Raw genomic sequence first — 18,546 nt, forward strand, 5'->3', positions numbered from 1 at the left:
TTGTTCATGTATAAATGATGACAGTAAAAGTACAAAGTCGATAGGGCAGTTGTGAAGATTAAATGAGATGACACCTCAAGCTTTATCATAAAGCCAAAGCTCATGGTGAGGCCCCATGACCATTAGTCGTGTTGCTTTTACCATCACAGGGTGCCTATGAAAGAGAGGGCACTTTGTACAGTATCCGTCAGACCAGGTGAGCTGGCGGGGGACAAGTTTTCTCTGACTTTCTGACCTCCAGGAGGGGTGGGGACGGTGTTTGGCGGCTGTCCTACCACCTCCGGTGCGGCAGAGGGCACCCGCCATCGCCGCGGAGGGTGCGGGCAGGGCGGGCGGGGACAGGCGGACAGCGAAGCCGGGCCTGGCGCGGCGGGAGCGGGGGCTGGCCAAGTGCAAGCGCCTAGCGAGTCAAGCCTAGCCCACGAATGGGGCCAATGCAGGTAGGTGGCCACCGCCCGCCCTGCTCGAAATTCGGTATCAGACCCAGCCCGGCCGGCTCGGGCCCCAGCTCCCCAGCACGCAGGGTTGGGGCTGCGCCCATCCCTGAGCGAAACCGAAAGCCCGGCCCCGCGTGACCTGACCGTCCTGAGGTTGTAAAAGGGTGGCCTGCGAGAGACTGGGGGGCGGGAGGAGAGGGGGGAGGGGAGTTGGAGTGTTCCCTGGGGAACAGGGCTGTAATTTCGGAAAGGGATCACGCACTTGGTGCTGGCGGGCTTGGAGTTAGAGACCCGACCGGGATTTCTCAGCTGGGCGGGCACGTGGGGCGGGACTTAGGGGCCGGGCTGAGGCTTCGGGGCGCGGCGTCTTGGACGGGCTGGGCGGGGATCGCTGCTGGGGTTGTGATACTTTGGCTCGAGCGCCGGAGCTTTCTGCAGATTGAGGTACGGTCCGCGGAACTAGGGGAGGCAGCATTCTGAGCCTTGGAGCGGTCCCTATCGTGGTTGGGGTGGAAGTCCCTGGAGCCTCTGAGCGCCCCCTCCCCTAGGTGGCCATGAACGGCAGGGCCAGCAAAGAGGCGGTGCAGGCTGCGGCCCGGGAACTGATCAAGTTCGTGAACCGGAGTCCCTCTCCTTTCCACGGTAAGTGCCCAGGGCAGCGGAGGAGAGTGGGAGCTGGTGTGCCCCTACCGGCTTCCCTCGCTGTGAGCAAGGTCTTTTCCCCACAGTTGTGGCCGAGTGTCGCAGCCGTCTCCTCCAGGCTGGCTTCCGTGAACTCAAGGAGACGGAGAGCTGGGATCTCAAGCCCGAGAGCAAGGTACCAGGGATGGGGCAGGGGCAAAAGTCAGGTCCTTAAGGCTGGGGCTCAAAGTCCTATATGCCGGCAGGCTGGCTAATCCGATTCAAAACCTCCCCTCCCCCGCCCCCAGTACTTCCTGACCAGGAACTCCTCCACCATCATCGCCTTTGCTGTGGGAGGCCAGTATGTTCCTGGCAATGGTTTCAGCCTCATTGGTGCCCACACGGACAGCCCCTGCCTTCGGGTGAGCAACTGGGGCTGTGCTGAGAGGGGCGGGGCAGGGAACAGGGCAGAACAGAGCCAGGAGGTACATATTCGGGGCACTATTCCCTGGAGCAGGGCCTCTTCCACACTTTGGGCACTTCTGTATCCTGAGTCTTCATTCTGTTACTTAGCCTGTGAACAGTCTTTCTCATCTCCAAATCATGCCAAGCAGCCTTCTCTGACATCACATTCCCCATCTTCACCCTCAGGTGAAACGGCGATCTCGCCGCAGCCAGGTGGGCTTCCATCAGGTTGGTGTGGAGACCTATGGTGGTGGCATCTGGAGCACCTGGTTTGACCGTGACCTGACCTTGGCTGGGCGCGTCATTATCAAGGTAGTAACGGATGGAACCTGGGAGGTTCTCGGCTTCAATTGCCTGAAGATTGTCACCTTCCTTCAGGGAACCTGTGCACGGCCCCCCTGGGGAAGGGGGTTGGGATGGTCCAGGTCAGAGGACCACCTTGGTTCGTTTGTGTGAAGTGGGGGCTTTAACCAGCTGTGGTTGGGAGGCAGCCTGGGCTGACCAGGCCTGATTGGCCACAGTGCCCTACCTCAGACCGGCTGGAGCAGCGGCTGGTGCACGTGGACCGGCCCATTCTTCGCATCCCACACCTGGCCATCCATCTGCAGCGAAATGTCAATGAGAACTTTGGGCCCAACACGGAGACACACTTGTGAGACTGGGCAAGGGCTGTGGTGACCGGGAGGGATGGGGTGTGGCACCCGGTGACGGAAGGAGCCCCAGTGGGACCTGGGAGAGTACCACCCAATGGTAGCCGCCCTCAGGTTCTACTCTTGGGGCCGAGGTGATGTCCAAGGGCCTCACTACTCTGCCATTGGGGGGGTGAGGGGGGAGGACTAGTAGATGCCTGAGCTGAGGTATGCCCGCCCTGCTGTGCCCTCTATCCCCTCCTCATGTGTCTCCCCAGAGTCCCCATCCTTGCCACAGCAGTCCAGGAGGAGCTGGAGAAGGGGACTGCTGAGCCAGGGCCTCTCAATGCTGCAGTAAGACAGCCCCCTGCTCACCGGGAGGGGTGAGCAGGTGGGGAAGGGACCGGTCCCCTGGGAATGGGAGAGGAGGGAAGAGCAGACCCTCCTCCTAGCATCCTTCTGCCCTGCAGGATGACCGGCACCACTCGGTCCTCATGTCCCTTCTCTGTGGCCATCTGGGGCTGAGCCCTGAGGACATCTTGGAGATGGAGCTCTGCCTTGCGGACACCCAGCCTGCGGTGAGGAGCGGCTGCAGATCTCATGGCGGGGAACCTCGGGCATCCCAGCCTGTCCCAGTGTGCCCCCGAAGCACTCACCAACGCTGCCAGTCCCCCAGTTACTCTCATTTCTGTTCTTCCCAGAGACACCACCTACCTCTGTGTCAAAAAAATGGTAGTTTCCCACACTAGACCTGCTTCCCGGACTTTCTGGTGTGGGGTGTGGGAATCTGTTTTTCCAAGATTCCCTAGGAGTTTCTACCACAGGTGGCCCTGTCCTCTGTGACCCACACTGGCTCTGAACCTCTGAGGGCAAGAGGCCTCGATGTGCCCACCCTTTTTCTGGAGTCTGCCCTCACGTCCCTCCCAGTTGCCGACCATAGGACATTGCTAAGGCTTTGGATGTTCGATCCTGTTTGAACGTGCACTAAGTTTCTGTGTGTTGGCTGGTCTCTTCCTTTCTTTATTTCCTTAGCTTTTCTTGTGACCATTCAGATTCTCCCTTTTCCTGTCCCATAGGAACTTGTCAGGAACTATAGGCCTGCAACCTCCCCTCCCTCTGCTCCAGCCCAGCCCCATTCTGCACTCAGCCCTGCACAGCAGTATCAGTCCTAAGCCAGAGGTCAGGGAGAGGTTATGCAAGGAACCAAAGAGGTAGCTCAAGCTCAGGCCCTTGAGAGCAGGGAAAAGCAGGTGAGTTGGGATGAGGGTTTAAAGGTCAGGCTGACGGTCCCGTCGTCCTAGGTGCTGGGTGGTGCTTATGAGGAGTTCATCTTTGCCCCTCGACTGGACAATCTGCACAGCTGCTTCTGTGCCCTGCAGGTGAGCTGGGGCACCCCCACGGGGCACACAGCCCCAGGAGAGGTGGAATAATGGGGGTGGGGGCCGTCTGAAGCCCCAGCAGTAGTGAGATAACTGTAGCCCCCCAGCCCTCCCAGTCTGCTGTGTGGTGGACCATGGGGAGGGGTCTAAATGCTTCAGCCTCTTGGCTCCATCCTTGCTCTGATCTGGAGGCTGGGGCTGCAGTGGGGAAGGCTGAGAGGTGGTTTGGGGCACCATGGTATCTTGTCCCAACCCTGCTCCTGCTGCCTCTTTGTTAAGTTAACTCTGCTTCCAGGGAAAGGCCTTAGCCCATCAGGCAGTATCACCCACCTCTCTCTGCTCCTCTCCATCCCCCTACCCCAGGCTTAAGCCCACCCAGCCTTCTCTCTGTGCCTGGGGATCTCTTCCTCCTAGCCACCCTGGTATTCCCACCATTTCTCCTCTTACCCTTGCCCCTCCCTCTGCCCTTTTTACACCTCTTCTTCCCTCCCATCCTGTTCTTAGAGACAGACTTGGGGCTGTAATGGAGGCCAGAGCTAGACCTGGGACACACATTCACTTCTGCCACCAGCCAGCCAGTCATGTCACCCTGATGGAACCACAGTCACTCCCTCGGACCTCAGTCTTTTTGCTGAGGCCGATTAGTTTGCATGATCTGTGTGGTTCTTTTGACTTTACGAGATTCTCAGCCCTTCCCTCTATCCTACACATCTGCCTGTCTTTTGCATGGGAAGGTGTGGGAGAAGAACCCCATAGGGTGGCACCTCCGAGGTGGTGGTGGGCCGAGTTACAGAAGCAGGAGGGGTGAGGATGATGCTTTTGATCCCCTCCTCCCCCCAAACCAGGCCTTGATCGATTCCTGCGCGGCCCCTGCCTCCCTGGCTGCTGATCCCCATGTGCGCATGATTGCCCTCTATGACAATGAAGAGGTATGCGGAGGGCTGGGCTTGGGGGGGCCCCTCTGGGGAGTCTTCCGTGGCCAGCCCATGCCAGGCGCCCGCTGAGCCAGCAGGGGAGACGCTGCCTGTGCTCCCTTAGCACTTGGTCTCCTCCGGCTCAGCCTTTATCTGCCTCTAGTGTGACCAGACCTCCCAATTGCTCTGTGCCCTTTTGTCCTCAAAGCCCCAGGGCAGCACATGGTGGGTCCTCGTGCCTGCTGGTGCTGGCTGCTGTCTTGAACGCTGGAACAGGACTTGAACAGCGGGATGGTTCTCTCTCATGTAACCGCACAGGTCAGAGTTAGCAGTTCGGGACAGGTCTCTGCCATCCTGAACACAGGGCTTCCAGCTCAGGACCCAGGGTGGCTGTTCCAACTCATGCCATCACGTCTGTACTGCGTTAGTAGAAAGGGAGAAAAGGGCATCGGGGTAGTGCCTGCCCATCCTTTAAAGGGCATGACCCAAAGACCCCATTTATCACTGCCTACATTCCACAGAACTGAGCACGGCCATGTGTAGCTTCAGGGGAAAGTAGGAATGTCACCTCACCTTGGCACGTCATGTGCTTAGCTTGGATGTTCTGTTATAGGAGATGCCGTGGACAGAGTCTCTGTCACATGCGTAGAAGAAGATTCATCCTTGTGGTGGGGCACCTGTGCCGAGCCCCGGTTACCAGGGTCGGGAGAAGGAAGGGGGCCGTGCAGGGAGCCCACTGGAACAGCGGTCGCCCCTGGTGGTCTGTGAGGTCCAAAAGGTTGGCGACCGCTGCGCTAGAAAGTGCTGTTTCTGGCCCAGAGATGACTGAGGATTACTTTGACCCCAGCCCACCATCAGGTTTTGGTGACACTAGGGTTGGGGAAGTTGCTGATAACATCCCACATTCCTCACCCAGTGACTCAGTGGGGTCCTGGGCCAGTGTGTGCTTTAGGCCCCTCTCCCTGGCCTCCAACTCTGGCCCCTCAGCCCAGATCCCCAGAGCCAGGTCTCTGCTGTTGGCAGGTGGGGTCTGAAAGTGCCCAAGGGGCACAGTCCCTGCTGACGGAGCTGGTGCTGCGGCGGATCTCGGCCTCGCCCCAGCACCTGACGGCCTTCGAGGAAGCCATACCCAAGTCCTACATGATCAGCGCGGACATGGCCCATGCTGTGCACCCCAACTACGTGTGAGTGTGCCATGCCAGGCATGCAGTCTTCACACAGCTGGACAGCTGGGCGTAACCCTGAGCCCTGGCTTCTTCCCCCTTCCCCTTACTCATTCAACTGGGAGGTTCAGTGGGACCTTCCTCTGACTGCTCCCAGGCTGAGCTTGGTCAAAGTCACATAATGCCTGGGCTCTCTCTGCGAACTCATTTCCATCTATTGCTAGAGGCTGCCTAGAACACTGTTTGGCATGACTCGGGTGCTGCCGGGCTGGTGGGAAAGCATGCTGGGATCCATTAGTGATGTCTGCTGTGGAAATGGTGGGTGTTGACAGGCCCGGCTCCTGTTTGCCATCTCTTGCCCTTAAACTGCCTCTTACAGGGACAAGCATGAGGAGAACCACCGGCCCTTATTCCACAAGGTGAGGTGCCCCTGGTTGTTTTTCAGAACTTGTCAGCTTGGCTGGTTCTGGGCCTCCTGGCGGCCTCACCGTTGATTCCTGGTTTCCCTCTCCCCAGGGCCCTGTGATCAAGGTGAACAACAAGCAGCGCTATGCTTCGAATGCGGTGTCAGAGGCCCTGATCCGCAGGGTGGCCAACAATGTCGGGGTGCCCCTGCAGGTGAGACCTGGCACTGCCTCGGAAGGGAGCAGAGGGGCACAAGCAGATGGGCCCTCAATGAGTGGGGAGCATGGTAGACAACCTTTAGTGGAGAGGGTCCCAGTAGAGTGAGGAGAACAGGGGTTTTGGATATAGGCAGAGCTGGGATCCATGCTGATTCTGCCGTGGTACTAGCCCTGTGACCTTGGACTAGTCTTTGAATTTCTCGGAGTCTCAGTTTCTACACCTGTAAAATGGGGCTGATGACGATGCCTATTCTGCTGGATTTCTCTGAGGATTAAAGGTATAGTGTGCTTATGGCACATGGTGAGTTAGTCCTGCCCATTTCCCATCCAGCACTCCCACCTCCCCTGTGTCTCTCTTACACACCCTGGGGGCTTCCATAGGGGAACTTCAGGGCTGGGGAGCTTGGAATTCTTAACTATTCAATTTCACTCCTGCTTTGGCATTGGCCCATCTAGTCATAGGTATAGGTATAGACACAGGCATACCTCGGAAATACTGTGGGTTCGGTTCTAGACTTCCACAATAAAGTGAATATCATAATAAAGCTATTCACATGAAGTTTTTGGTTTCCCAGTGCATATAAAAGTTATGTTTATACTGTATTTTAGTCCATTAAGTGTACTATAGCATTATGGCTAAAAAGTAATGTATAACCTGGCTGGTGTTGCTCAGTGGTTGAGCGCCAACCTATGAAGCAGGAGATTACAGGTCAGGGCACATGCCCGGGTTCCAGGCTTGGTTCCTAGTAGGGGGCATGCAGGAGGCAGCTGATAAATTATTCTCTCTCATCATTGATGTTTCTATGTCTCTCTCCATTCCTCTCTGAAACCAATAAAAATATATTTAAAATAATAATAATAATGTATACACCTTAATTTAAAAATACTTTACTGCCTGGTGGCGTGGTGTGGCTTTCTCTCTCTCCCTCTCCTTTCCTCTCAAATCAATGAAAAATACATTTAAAAAAAATACTTTATTGCTGGCCATAACTGGGTAGTTCAGTTGGTTAAAGCATTGTCCCTGTACACCAAGGTTGTGGGTTTGATCTCTGATAAGGGCACATATAAGAATCAACCAATTAATGCATAAATAAGTGGAACAACAAAGTGATGTTTCTCTCTCCCCCTCCATTCCTCTCTCCCCTCCTCTTTCTCTAAAAAATGTCAATAAATTAAAAAATACTTTATTGCTAAAAAATGTTAATTATCATCTGGACCTTCAGCAAGTTGTAATCTTTTTTCTGGTGGAGTGTCTTATCTCCATGGTGATGACTGCTGACTAAATCAGGTGATGGTTTGGTGAAGGTTGTGGTGACTGGCAATTTCTTAAAATAAAACAATGGTGAAGTTTACTGCAGCAATTGACTTATCCTTTCACAAATGATTGCTCGGTAGCATGCAATGCTGTTTGATAGCATTTTAACCACAGAATAACTTCTTTCAAAAATGTAGTCAGTCCTCTCAAACCTGAAGCTGCTTTATCAACCAGATTTATGTTTTATTCTAAATCATTTGTGGTCATTTCAACAATCTTCACAGCACCTTCACCAGTAGTAAATTTCATCTCAAGAAACCACTTTATTTGCTCACCTTTAGAGTTGCATTAAAATCTTACAAGATTGCAGCAATTCAGTCACATGTGCAGGCTCCACTGCTAATTCTAGTTCTCTTGTTACTTCCACCACATCTGTAGTTACTTCCTTCACTGAAGTTGAACTCCTTAAAGTCATCCATGAGGGTTGGAATCAATTTCTCCCAAACTGTTAATGTCGATATTATGACCATTTCCCCGTGAATTGTGAATGTTCTATAATGGTGATCCCTATTAGTTTTCAATTGCTTTGCCAGATCCATGAGAGGAATCATTTTGTAAGGCAACTATAGCCTTATAAAATGCATTTCTTAAATAATAATACTTGAACGTCAAAATTATTCCTCGATCCGTGGGCTCCAGAATGGATGTTGTGTTAGTAGGCGTGGAAACATGAATCTCTGTATGTCTCCGTTAGAGCTGTTGGGTGACCAGGTGCATGGTCCATAAGCAGTAATAATTTGAAGGTTGAGGCGGAGGAACTGTTGTCCACTGCCGCCACTCCAGCCTGTTCCACGAGGTCCATGTGGGCCCCACCTCAGCCCTGATGATCCCCAGCTTCCAGAACAGCCACTAGGAGGATTTCTCCAGGCCCTGGAAGCTGATGGCAACCAAGACCCACATCATGAAGTCAGTGGCAGTGGAGAAGTTAGCTGACGAATTGCATATGCCACCTCTCCCCAGAATGATGTTTGGAGACAATGTTTTAAGAATCCAGCATGGCTTTGGGGTTGAGTTCAGTGCTACAAATGCCTAAAGTAGCCTGTGTGGAAGAGTGGCAGGGGAGCAGGACGGAGGGTGAACCCTCCACAGAGGTTATTAAACCATACAAATTGGACCTATACAACAGATTATAAGGAACATTTCTTGGAGAGTCACTCAAGTTAAAGATTGTGCCTACAACAGATCTTATAGATACAGAGAAATGGAAAGCCAGAAAACAGATTGGTTTGAAGAAGTTCTGTTTGAGGATGAGCTTCATGATCATGGAATTTCAAGCCTAAGTTTGAAAATTAGAGTAATGCCTTCCAGCTTTTTTTTGCTATTGTAATTTTTCTTGATAATTGATGGAGTGCTTATCAGAATGAATGGCATGAGACTACCACGAGGCTAACAAAACATGTTACAAGTACATAATGTCGCAAGAGAGCAAAATTGCTAATTTCATGCATGTTTCACCTTTCCTCTTCATGGAACCTAGTGAAATGTGACAGTATTTACCGATCAGGGAGGAGTTTGTGAGAAGCTACTATTTCCAGAAAGAATTGATCATAACCCCGTAGAGGCAAAAGAAAGTGCGCCTGTGGAATAGAATGTGATGTACCGTATACTCACCTTGGAACCCGATGGAGACGGGTATTCTTATTTTGAGAATTAATTGCCTTGTCTATGTGCCGATTTTCTGTAACCTCAAAGGAAAAAAAAGATTGTTGCAGGTCGGCTCCACCCAACTGCTGTTTGTACTGGCTGTCTTGGAATTCATAATCAGATTTATGTTTCCTGGAGTCACCAATGGCGTATTTCACAGAGTTAGAACCACGAAAGACCCTGAAGAGCCACAGCAGTCCTGAGAAAGAACAAAGTTGGAGGAATCACACCACCTGATATCCTTCCAGTGTAATGCCTGTGTATTTTGACATGGCTAAAGTTTTCTTGCTTTTTGGCACTACAAGAAACTACAGGCTCATCTTGTTCATTTCTCTGCCCAGACTTGGTAGCTTTTAATAGATAATGATATCGGAGACCATGGTCTGGCATCAAGAGTGTTCATTGTTATTGGGAGGGCATAGCTAGAAGTGTCAAAATTCATAATATATGTATTTTGAAAATCATGAGTTAATACTGTAATTCTTAAAAAATGAGCTGTTGTTACTTAATTTGATTTTATAATTCTGTTTTTCCCTTATACTAAAGTCTTGTTATCTAACTTGATTTTCTTATATAGTTTTTTACCAGAATATAAAGAAAATAGTTTAAAAATGTCAATAGCAAAACTACAGAGTGGTTTTCCTTTGTGTGTTATATGGGGGTGAGTATGTGTTAAGCGAGAGAGTGGCATAAAGGATACTTTTTTTCTTTAATTCCCCTGCCTGCCATCTAATGTTTTGTGATTTTAGCTGGTCACATCCACTCTCGGAGGGGGTAGAAGTAAACCATCTGCCAGGCCCCTTTCAGCCCTGAAGTTGTCAGGTGACTTCCTCGTTGGCCTTAATGAGCACAGACTACATGTTACTCAAAAACCTCTTCACCTCTCCCCAGGATCTCATGGTCCGGAATGACTCTCCCTGTGGGACCACCATTGGACCTATCTTGGCTTCTCGGCTGGGGCTGCGTGTACTGGATTTAGGCAGCCCTCAACTGGCCATGCACTCCATCCGGGAGACAGCCTGCACCACAGGAGTGCTCCAGACCATCACCCTCTTCAAGGTGACTCCCACCCCACCCATCACCATCGGGCTGAGCTCCTTCCCCCTCTAGTGCCTGGATTGGTTGCTGGGGCAACATCACCATCATTAAGTGGCTGGCCTAGGTGATGGGGCTGGTTGTCTTGGTACTACCATGTAGAAAAAGAAGGGTCCCTATTATTCTCAAGACCTGGGCCTTGATCAGCCCCCAGGGGATAATGAGGGGCAGAGAAGGGATCAGGGACAAGACTGCAGCACTTGTAAGTGGGCGAAACAACTATGCTTCTCGCTGGGGCCCACGTTGGTGGGAGGTGAGGTGGGGCACCCCCATCTGGTCTCCACTGATTGCAAATCCCATGTTGCCTCCCATTTTAGGGCTTTTTTGAGCTGTACCCTTCTCTGAGCCGTAACCTCTTAGTGGATTGAGGCCTCTTGGAAAGACTTCTCTTGTACTTGGAGAAGTGAAGTTCTCAGCGGAGTTGAAGCTAGAATATTAAAGTGGATTTTTCACTTAAACTCCTGCTGTTGTGTTTATTTGGTGATTGGAGGGGTGGAGTTTGGCCTGGCTTAAACCTCTGGAACCCGAACAGGGGAGGTTGGGGTGCAGGTAGAGGAGACCACAACTCCTGGGAGCTGGTTTCCAATCTCTTTTCTTCCTGAAGCTCATGCCTGAAGTGTGTGGAAGGCGGATGGGCCCACAGTGGAAAGGTCATCTCTCCCATCTTCAGTCCTCCCTCAATGCTCTTCCCTACTTCCATTCCCAGAATAGTCCTGAAGCCCAGCTTAGCCCTTAGGTCTCAGTGTTGAGCATTAGCCAGCCCCCCACTTGAAAAAGGGGAAAACACTGAAAGCATTCCCCTTGAGATCAGAAATGAGACAAGGATGTCTGCTCTCACCACTTTTATTTTACTTTTTTTTAAATACATATTTTTATTGATTTCAGAGAGGGAGAGAGAAAGATAGAAACATTAATGATGAGAGAAAATCATTGATCCACTGCCTCCTGCACTCCCCCTACAGGGGATCAAGCCCGCAACCCGGGCATGTGCCCTAGACAGGAATCGAACCCAGGACCTTGCAGTCTGCAGGCTGACGCTCGCTCTACTGAGCCAAAGCAGCTAGGGCTGCTCTTGCCACTTTTAGTTAACATTATACTGGAGTTTCTATCCAGGGCAATTAGATGAAAAAAAGGTACTACTAAAATGAGAAGATGTAACAAATTACTTTTGCAAACCACGCAAAAAATATTTGATCGTGTGAACACATTGCTAGGGCTTCTACCAGAGCCTTGGAAGAAGTCTGAAGATGAGGACCCTTGAACCTAAAGATTTGTTAGCTTCAAAGTACATCCTACTCTGAACTGTAATGGAATGTTATCCTACCTAATAAAATGGTAATATGTAAATTACCATCACTCCGCTACGCCCACGATTGGGCCAGAGGGAGGCGCAGGGGGCGGGACTAGGGGTGGCCAGGGTAGCCGATTGGGCCGGCAGGACGCTGAGCTCGCGTCGCTAGTGGCGGCGCCAGCTCACCGTCTGTGCCATGGCTGTGCTGCAGAACAGAGGGGCCTCTGGGGCAGCGAGCTCAGGTCCCGCTGCGGACCATCAAAAGCGGGGGAGCTGGGTGCCTGTCTACTCCGGCACCAGGCCTTTCAGAAGCCTCCGCCAAGCCGGAGGCTTCTGAAAGGCCTGGTGCACCAGCGGACAGGCACCCAGCTCCATAGCAATCGAAAGCGAAAGCTTGTAGGGGACCCTACATGTGCATGATTCAATCATGCACTGGGCCTCTAGTTACACAATAGAAAACTATACAGCAATGAAGATGAGTAGGATATAACTACATTCAGCAATATGGGTGAATCTTTAAAATGTAATATTGAACAAAAGAAGTCAAACACAAAATAATACATATTCTACTGAGTTAATGGAATAGTGTCTCCCAAAAATTCATGTCTACCTAGAACTTTAGAATGTCCTAATTTGGAAATAGAGTCTTTCAGACATAATTAGTTAAGTATCTTGAGATGATTTAGGGTGGGCCTAAATCCAATGATTATTGTCTTTATAAGAAATATAAGTGACCCGATACCGGTTTGGCTCAGTGGATAGAGCGTCGGCCTGCGGACTGAAAGGTCCCAGGTTCGATTCCGGTCAAGGGCATGTACCTTGGTTGCGGGCACATCCCCAGTCGGGGGTGTGCAGGAGGCAGCTGATCGATGTTTCTCTCTCATCGATGTTTCTAACTCTGTCCCTCTCCCTTCCTCTCTGTGAAAACTCAATAAAATATATTAAAAAAAGAAAAAAAGAAATATAAGTGAAAGGAAAGGGAGATTTAGAGACACAGGGAAGAAGGCCATGTGAAGATGGAGGCAGTAATTGGAGTGATGCTGCGACAGGCCAAGGAATGCCAGGATGCCCGGGAGCTGGAAGAGGCAAAGAAGGACCCTCCAGAGAACCTTTGGCAGGAGCATGGCTCTGCCAACACCTTGATTTCAGACTTCTGGCCCCCAGAACTGAGAGAAGAAGTTTCTGTTGTTTTAAGCCATCAAGTCTATGGTAATCTGTTGTGGCGGCCCTAGGAAGCTAGCACACTGTATAATTACATTTCTAAACACTAGTCTTTACAAATGTGTACTTATGTTGTACAACAACAAAGATAAAGAAGGACGTTATGCCCACTAAGTGAGGAGAGTGATTAACTTTGGGAGGAAGAAGAGAGGGAAAGTTGTAATCTGGAAGGGACAAGGGGGTGTTTGGGGTACTGGCAGTGCTCTGTTGCCTGCAGAGTATCACATGGTTGTTCACACTAATAATCCGTTGAGCTGAACCTTTATCTTTTATCCACTTGTTTATCTGCATTACTTTTCACAATCATAAGGTAAAAATACTTTTTTTAAGGGAAAAAGAAAAAAGCATAAAGGCTTCCAAACACAAAAGTGAAGCATTCTAAATTGAAAGAGGAGTTGCTTCTAAAATGATTGGATTGTTAGAAGTAAAGAAATGCCCCCTTCTTACCTAATAAACCCAGAAGCTCCTGGATTGGCCCTGGATGGAGACTAATGCGAGTTTCAAATGGGCTCTCCAAGAAAATCCCCTTCCCCTGGCTCATCTCTCTGTTTCCCCCAGAGGGCGCTGCTCTCCACTGAACTCAGCTTCCAGGGACTAGAGTAAGCCCTTTGCTTAGTGCACAGCTCAAGGAAGACTGAAATATTAAAACAAAAATTAACTAATAAGGAAGCCTTGACAAAAGAGAGCCAAATGCAACCAAAAAAAGAAAAAAAGGAGATCCAAATGCACAGAGAACCATGAATCTACACGTTCTGGCTTCCTCCACAGCACGTAGCAGGTGACATTTCTAAGCATGCATGTATGTGCCAACACACTTATGCGCGCACACCCATACACATGTACATGCTCATGCACACATATTCATATATACAGGTATTCATATATACCACAAATTTATATATGCATATAATCACAAACATATATACATGCACATGTACACACTACCCACACATATACCTGCATGTACATACAGTCTTTTAACTGTGTAGGTCTCTCCTTTTACCTGACATGTAAAAGGGATCACTGCCTCAAAGCCCAGCTCCCCCTGCCAAAGCCCCTTCTCTCATGGTAGGGTGCTGAAGGGGGTGGGGGGGGGCCTTTCTCTCTCTCTCACTTTTAAATTTTCTTCTTTATTTTTTATAATTACCGTTATCTATAATAGTTAAAGAGATAATGATTTTTCCATTTACAGTGGAAAAGCTTCCTTTTAAAATAATATTTCTTGAATTAAAGACAACAACATGAATCAACTTTCAAAAGTAAGCCAACCATAGTGCAATGACACAAAGATAAGCCAAAAACCATGTTGGTGGTTCCTAAATAACTGGTTTGGGGAAAGCTGTGTTAAGCTATAATGCTTCCATTTTGTTAAACTAAATTTATTTGTGATTTTCAAATAACTGTATTGAGATATAATTGCTCAATGGTTTTTAGCATATTTATGGAGTTGGGCAACCATCGCCACAATCGATTTTATCATACCCCAGAGAAACCCATACCCTTCAGCATCACACCCTGCCTATCCTGGACATTTCATATAAATGAAATCATACAATACATATACACTGAGTGGCCAGATTATTATGATATCTGAACGCATAATAATCTGGCCACTCAGTGTGTGTGTGTGTGTGTGTGTGTGTGTGTGTGTGTGTGTGTAGAGGCCCGGTGCATGAATTCGTGCATGGGTGGGGTCCGGCCAGCCTGGCCAGGGGGAGGAGACATGGGCGGTTGGCCAGCCTGCCTGCTGGTCGAACTCCTGGTCGAGGGGACAATTTGCATATTAGCCTTTTATTATATAGGATATACACTGAGTGGCCAGATTATTATGTGTTCAGAGATCATAATCTGGCCACTCAGTGTATATCTTTTGTGACTAGCTTCTCGCTTAGCTTAATGTTTTTAAGGTTCATCCATCATCCCTCTCACAATCTGGGACTGCTGACTCCCAACTGCTCGCCTGACTGCCTTCCTGATTGCCCTAACTGCTTCTGCCTGCCAACCTGATCACCCCCTAACCATTCCCCTGCCAGCCTGATTGATGCCTAACTGCTCCCCTGCCAGCCTGTTTGTCCCTAACTGCTCTCCCCTGCAGGCCTGGGTCCCCCCAAACTGCCCTTCCCTGCATTCCTGGTCCCCCCAACTGCTCTCCCCTGCAGGCCCAGTTGCCCCCAACTTACCTCCTCTGCCAGCCTGGTCACCCCTAACTGCCCTCCCCTGCAGGCTTGATCGCCCCCAACTGCCCCCCCTTGCAGGTCTGGTCCCTCCCAACTGCCCTCCCCTGCTGGCCTGATCACCCACAACTGCCCTCCCATCTTGTGGCGGCCATCTTGTGTCCACACGGGAGCAGTCATCTTTGACCACATGGGGGCAGCCATCTTGTGTGTTGGAGTGACAGTCAATTTGCATATTATTCTTTTATTATATAAAATTAGATAGGATAGAGGCCTGGTGCACAGGTGGGGGCCGGCTGATTTGCCCTGAAGGGTGTCCCGGATCAGGGTGGGGGTTCCCTTGGGGCATGGGGTGACCTGGGTGAGGGGCCTGTGGTGGTTTGAAGGCTGGCCATGCCCCCCGGCGACCCAAGTGGAGGCCCTGGTATCTGGACTTTATTTATCTTCTATAATTGAAACTTTGTAGCCTTGAGCGGAGCCAAGCCTCCTGCTCGCTCCGTGGCCGCAGCCATTTTTGTTAGGATTTATTTATCTTCTATAATTGAAACTTTGTAGCCTTAAGCGGAGGCCAAGGCAGGCCAGGGATGCAGAAGCTTGGCTTCCTCCATTGCCGGGGGCAACCCAAACCTCCTGCTCTCTCCAGCTCCGTAGCTGCCGCCATTTTTGTTGGGATTTATTTATCTTCTATAATTGAAACTTTGTAGACTTGAGTGGAGGCCAAGGCAGGCCAGGGCAGGCGGAAAGCTTGGCTTCCTCCATTGCCGGGGAAACCCAAGCCTCCTGCTCTTTCCGTGGCTGCAGCCATCTTGGTTGGGTTAATTTGCATACTCGCTCCTGATTGGCTGGTGGGCGTGGCTTGTGGGTGTTGTGGGGCATGGTCAATTTGCATATTATTCTTTTATTAGATAGGACTAGGGGCCCAGTGTGAGAAATCGCATGAGACCCAAACCCGGCGCATCATGGGATACAGCGTCAAGGCACCTCCTGGTGATTGGTCTTTGGTCATTATGGAGTTATGACAACTGGGTTTTTATTATATAGATAGTATTCTATTGTATAGATATATCACATTTATTCATTCATCAGTTGATGAACATTTGGTTTGTTTCTACTTTTTTAGCTGTAATGAATAATGCTGCTGTGAACATTTGTATAGAAGTTTGGTGTGGACATGTTTTCATTTCTTTTGTGTGAATACCTAGGAGTGGAAGTGCTGGGTCATATGGTAACTCTATGTTTAACCTTTTTTTTTTTAATCCTCACCCAAGGATATTTTTCCACTGATTTTTAGAGAGAGTGGAAGAGAGGAAAAAAAAAAACGCATTGATTGGTTGCCTCCTGCGTGTGCCCCGACCAGGGCCCAGGCTGGGGAGAGGCCCGTAACTGAGGTATGTGCCCTTGACTGGATTCGAACCTGGGACCCTTCAGTCCACAGGCCAATGCTCTATCCACTGAGCAAAACCAGCTAAGGCTATTTAACCTTTTGATGAACTACCAAACTGTTCTCCATAGCAGCTGCCACCAACGATTTACAAGGGTCCCAGTTTTTCTACGTTCTCACCAGCACTTGTTACCATGTCTTTTTTATTCTAGCCATCCTAGTGGGTGAGAAGTGGTATCTCACCCTGATTTTGATTTGTTTTTCCCTGATGGCTATAGAATTTAGCATCTTTTAATGTGCTCATCCCCACATATGCCAGATTCTGAATTTTGCAGTGGGCGGCTCAGTGTATGGCAATGGATGACATGAAAGATGGGGGTGGAGAGTGGGAGGTGGGTTCCTCAGAAAAATGTGTCTGACCCTTTCTAAAATCAGTTTCATGGTTGCAGGGTTCAGAAGTTTTGAGTTCAAATTGCTACTACTGTTACTAATAGTGTCTAATGTGCGAGAAATACCTTATGTTTGAAAGCACTCTTTCCATCCTCAACCTCACTGAAGAAACAACAGCATTATTATTAAATTCCCATTTGATCACTTACTATATGCCAAGCACTGTGCTAAGAAAGTTATATGCATTATCTCCTTTAATTCTCTCACCAATCCTCTGAGGTTAGTCATTTCATGGATGAGAAAACTGAAGCTTGGCAAATTTAATTACGTTTCCCAGGGTCACAGAGCTAATAAGAGCAGGGATTCAAATGCTGAGGTGGGCAGGATGCAAACTTCTGTACCCTAGCCAGTCTCTGATCCCTCCAATGCCCTGAGGTCCCTGTGCACTTTGGGGAAAGCAACTTCTGGTTTTTGGGGTGTGTCAACTCTCCATCCTTTTACCCTGCAGGACTGTTCTAGAAGGATGATATCACTCAACATGTGAAGACCAGAAGATACCCAGGTTCTATGCCCCAGAGACCTGCATGAGGGATGGGCAAGCAGCCTTCACCACCAAAACCACTGGGCTGAGGGGTGTGAGGCCTGTGGTCTGGAAGACAGAGCAACCGGGAAGAGCATGAGTGTTAGGGGTACAGGTAGGAGCTATGGGAAGTCCAGTGAATTGAATGAAGAGAACACCTGTCTGATTTTAGCCAGAAACAATCTCATGCTCCATGAGTGATAACTGCAAAGGAAGGTATTAGGAAGTATGTCCGCTATTTGCTGTCTCCCATCTTTGTCTTCTAGGGGCAAGCATGAAGAGAAACTTTAACTATTGTCCCCTAAGGTGAGATTCTTTCAGCAAGTTTGAAATCCTTTATTTGGGTGCTCTCGCTCGCTCGCGCTCGCTCTCTCTCTCTCTCTCTCTCTCTCCCCCTCAAATATTTTTATTGATTTCAGAGAGGAAGAGAGAGGGAGAGGGAGGTAGGCCTGTTTGGGGCTACTGAATTGTCCAGCTGGGGTCTGGTGATACCTTGGACTAAGATCCTGGCAGCATCACTGGGAAGCTCCTAGCTGGGCTCCATCCAAAGGCAGCCCGCATCTGAAAGGTGCTTTAGGCCCTCACCCCTTTCCAAGAAATTAGTCTCCACCCCTGTCACCATGGTAGCTGGGCCTCCTTCGCTCGGATTGGTTGCCAGATCACATGTCGGTCCTGTGACTGACCTCAGGACAGGAACTGGTTGCCATGGTTCTACCAAATACGCAAACAAGGAACTGCCATTCTTCTTCAGGCTCAGGAGACCGAGGGGGCCTGTCTAATGGAAAATCCCCGGAAGGAGACAGGATTAGAGGTGGGGATCAGGGAAGCGCCTACAGAAATCTACTTCAGACTTTTACAAGTGCCTGAATCACTCGTCTCAAGGCTTATTTAGATCAAGACTGCTATTGAAACTTTTTTTAAAAAATTTTGTGGGGGAGGGGTGGGGAAGAGAGTGGCAATCCCTGCCTCTGTGCATTCATTGAAAATCCCTTGTTTCTCCCCATTTTAGGATGTCCTTGAGCCATTTCCTACTTTGACTCACAACCTTGTAGTTGATTAAGGACGGAGGGGGGAGGGGGGGAGGGGGGGCGGGAGGGAGGAGGGCGGAGAGGAATGTCCAATCCCCCACACTTTCCCTCATCTTCTCAAGAAGGGTAATTTCAGGCTGACCCAAATCTGGATTATTAAAGCCAATTCTCAATTAAGCTTTTTCTAGACTTTTCT

The 18,546-nt window shown here is 49.8% G+C and overlaps 1 protein-coding gene and 1 pseudogene across 4 annotated transcripts; both read left to right on the forward strand.

Moving 5' to 3' along the window:
• Positions 1–334: 334 nt before the first annotated feature.
• DNPEP (aspartyl aminopeptidase) lies at positions 335–10,743 on the forward strand. Of its 4 annotated transcripts, none has more exons than XM_028150918.2 (15): positions 335–440; positions 986–1,079; positions 1,166–1,254; positions 1,367–1,480; positions 1,710–1,835; positions 2,045–2,175; positions 2,431–2,506; positions 2,605–2,730; positions 3,454–3,531; positions 4,377–4,460; positions 5,469–5,629; positions 5,988–6,027; positions 6,125–6,226; positions 10,082–10,249; positions 10,603–10,743. In XM_028150918.2, the coding sequence occupies exons 1-15, from the start codon at positions 426–428 to the stop codon at positions 10,651–10,653; spliced, it is 1,455 nt and encodes a 484-aa protein (XP_028006719.2). In that variant the 5' UTR covers positions 335–425; the 3' UTR covers positions 10,654–10,743. The 4 variants fall into 4 exon arrangements, with proteins under 4 accessions (XP_028006719.2, XP_008143354.2, XP_028006720.2 ...); XM_008145132.3 differs by having other exon boundaries at positions 2,623–2,730; XM_028150919.2 differs by lacking the exon at positions 335–440 and adding an exon at positions 485–590.
• On the forward strand, positions 8,260–9,164 carry LOC129150747 (TIP41-like protein; annotated as a pseudogene).
• Positions 10,744–18,546: the final 7,803 nt, after the last annotated feature.

This window comes from Eptesicus fuscus, chromosome 11, assembly GCF_027574615.1.
Source record: "Eptesicus fuscus isolate TK198812 chromosome 11, DD_ASM_mEF_20220401, whole genome shotgun sequence".
Lineage (NCBI taxonomy): Eukaryota > Metazoa > Chordata > Mammalia > Chiroptera > Vespertilionidae > Eptesicus > Eptesicus fuscus.

Coding starts and splice junctions, on each gene's coding strand:
- DNPEP (XM_028150918.2), top strand. Junction 1,255..1,366: donor ATCTCAAGCCCGAGAGCAAG/GTACCAGGGATG, acceptor CCCCGCCCCCAG/TACTTCCTGACCAGGAACTC. Junction 5,630..5,987: donor GCTGTGCACCCCAACTACGT/GTGAGTGTGCCA, acceptor TGCCTCTTACAG/GGACAAGCATGAGGAGAACC.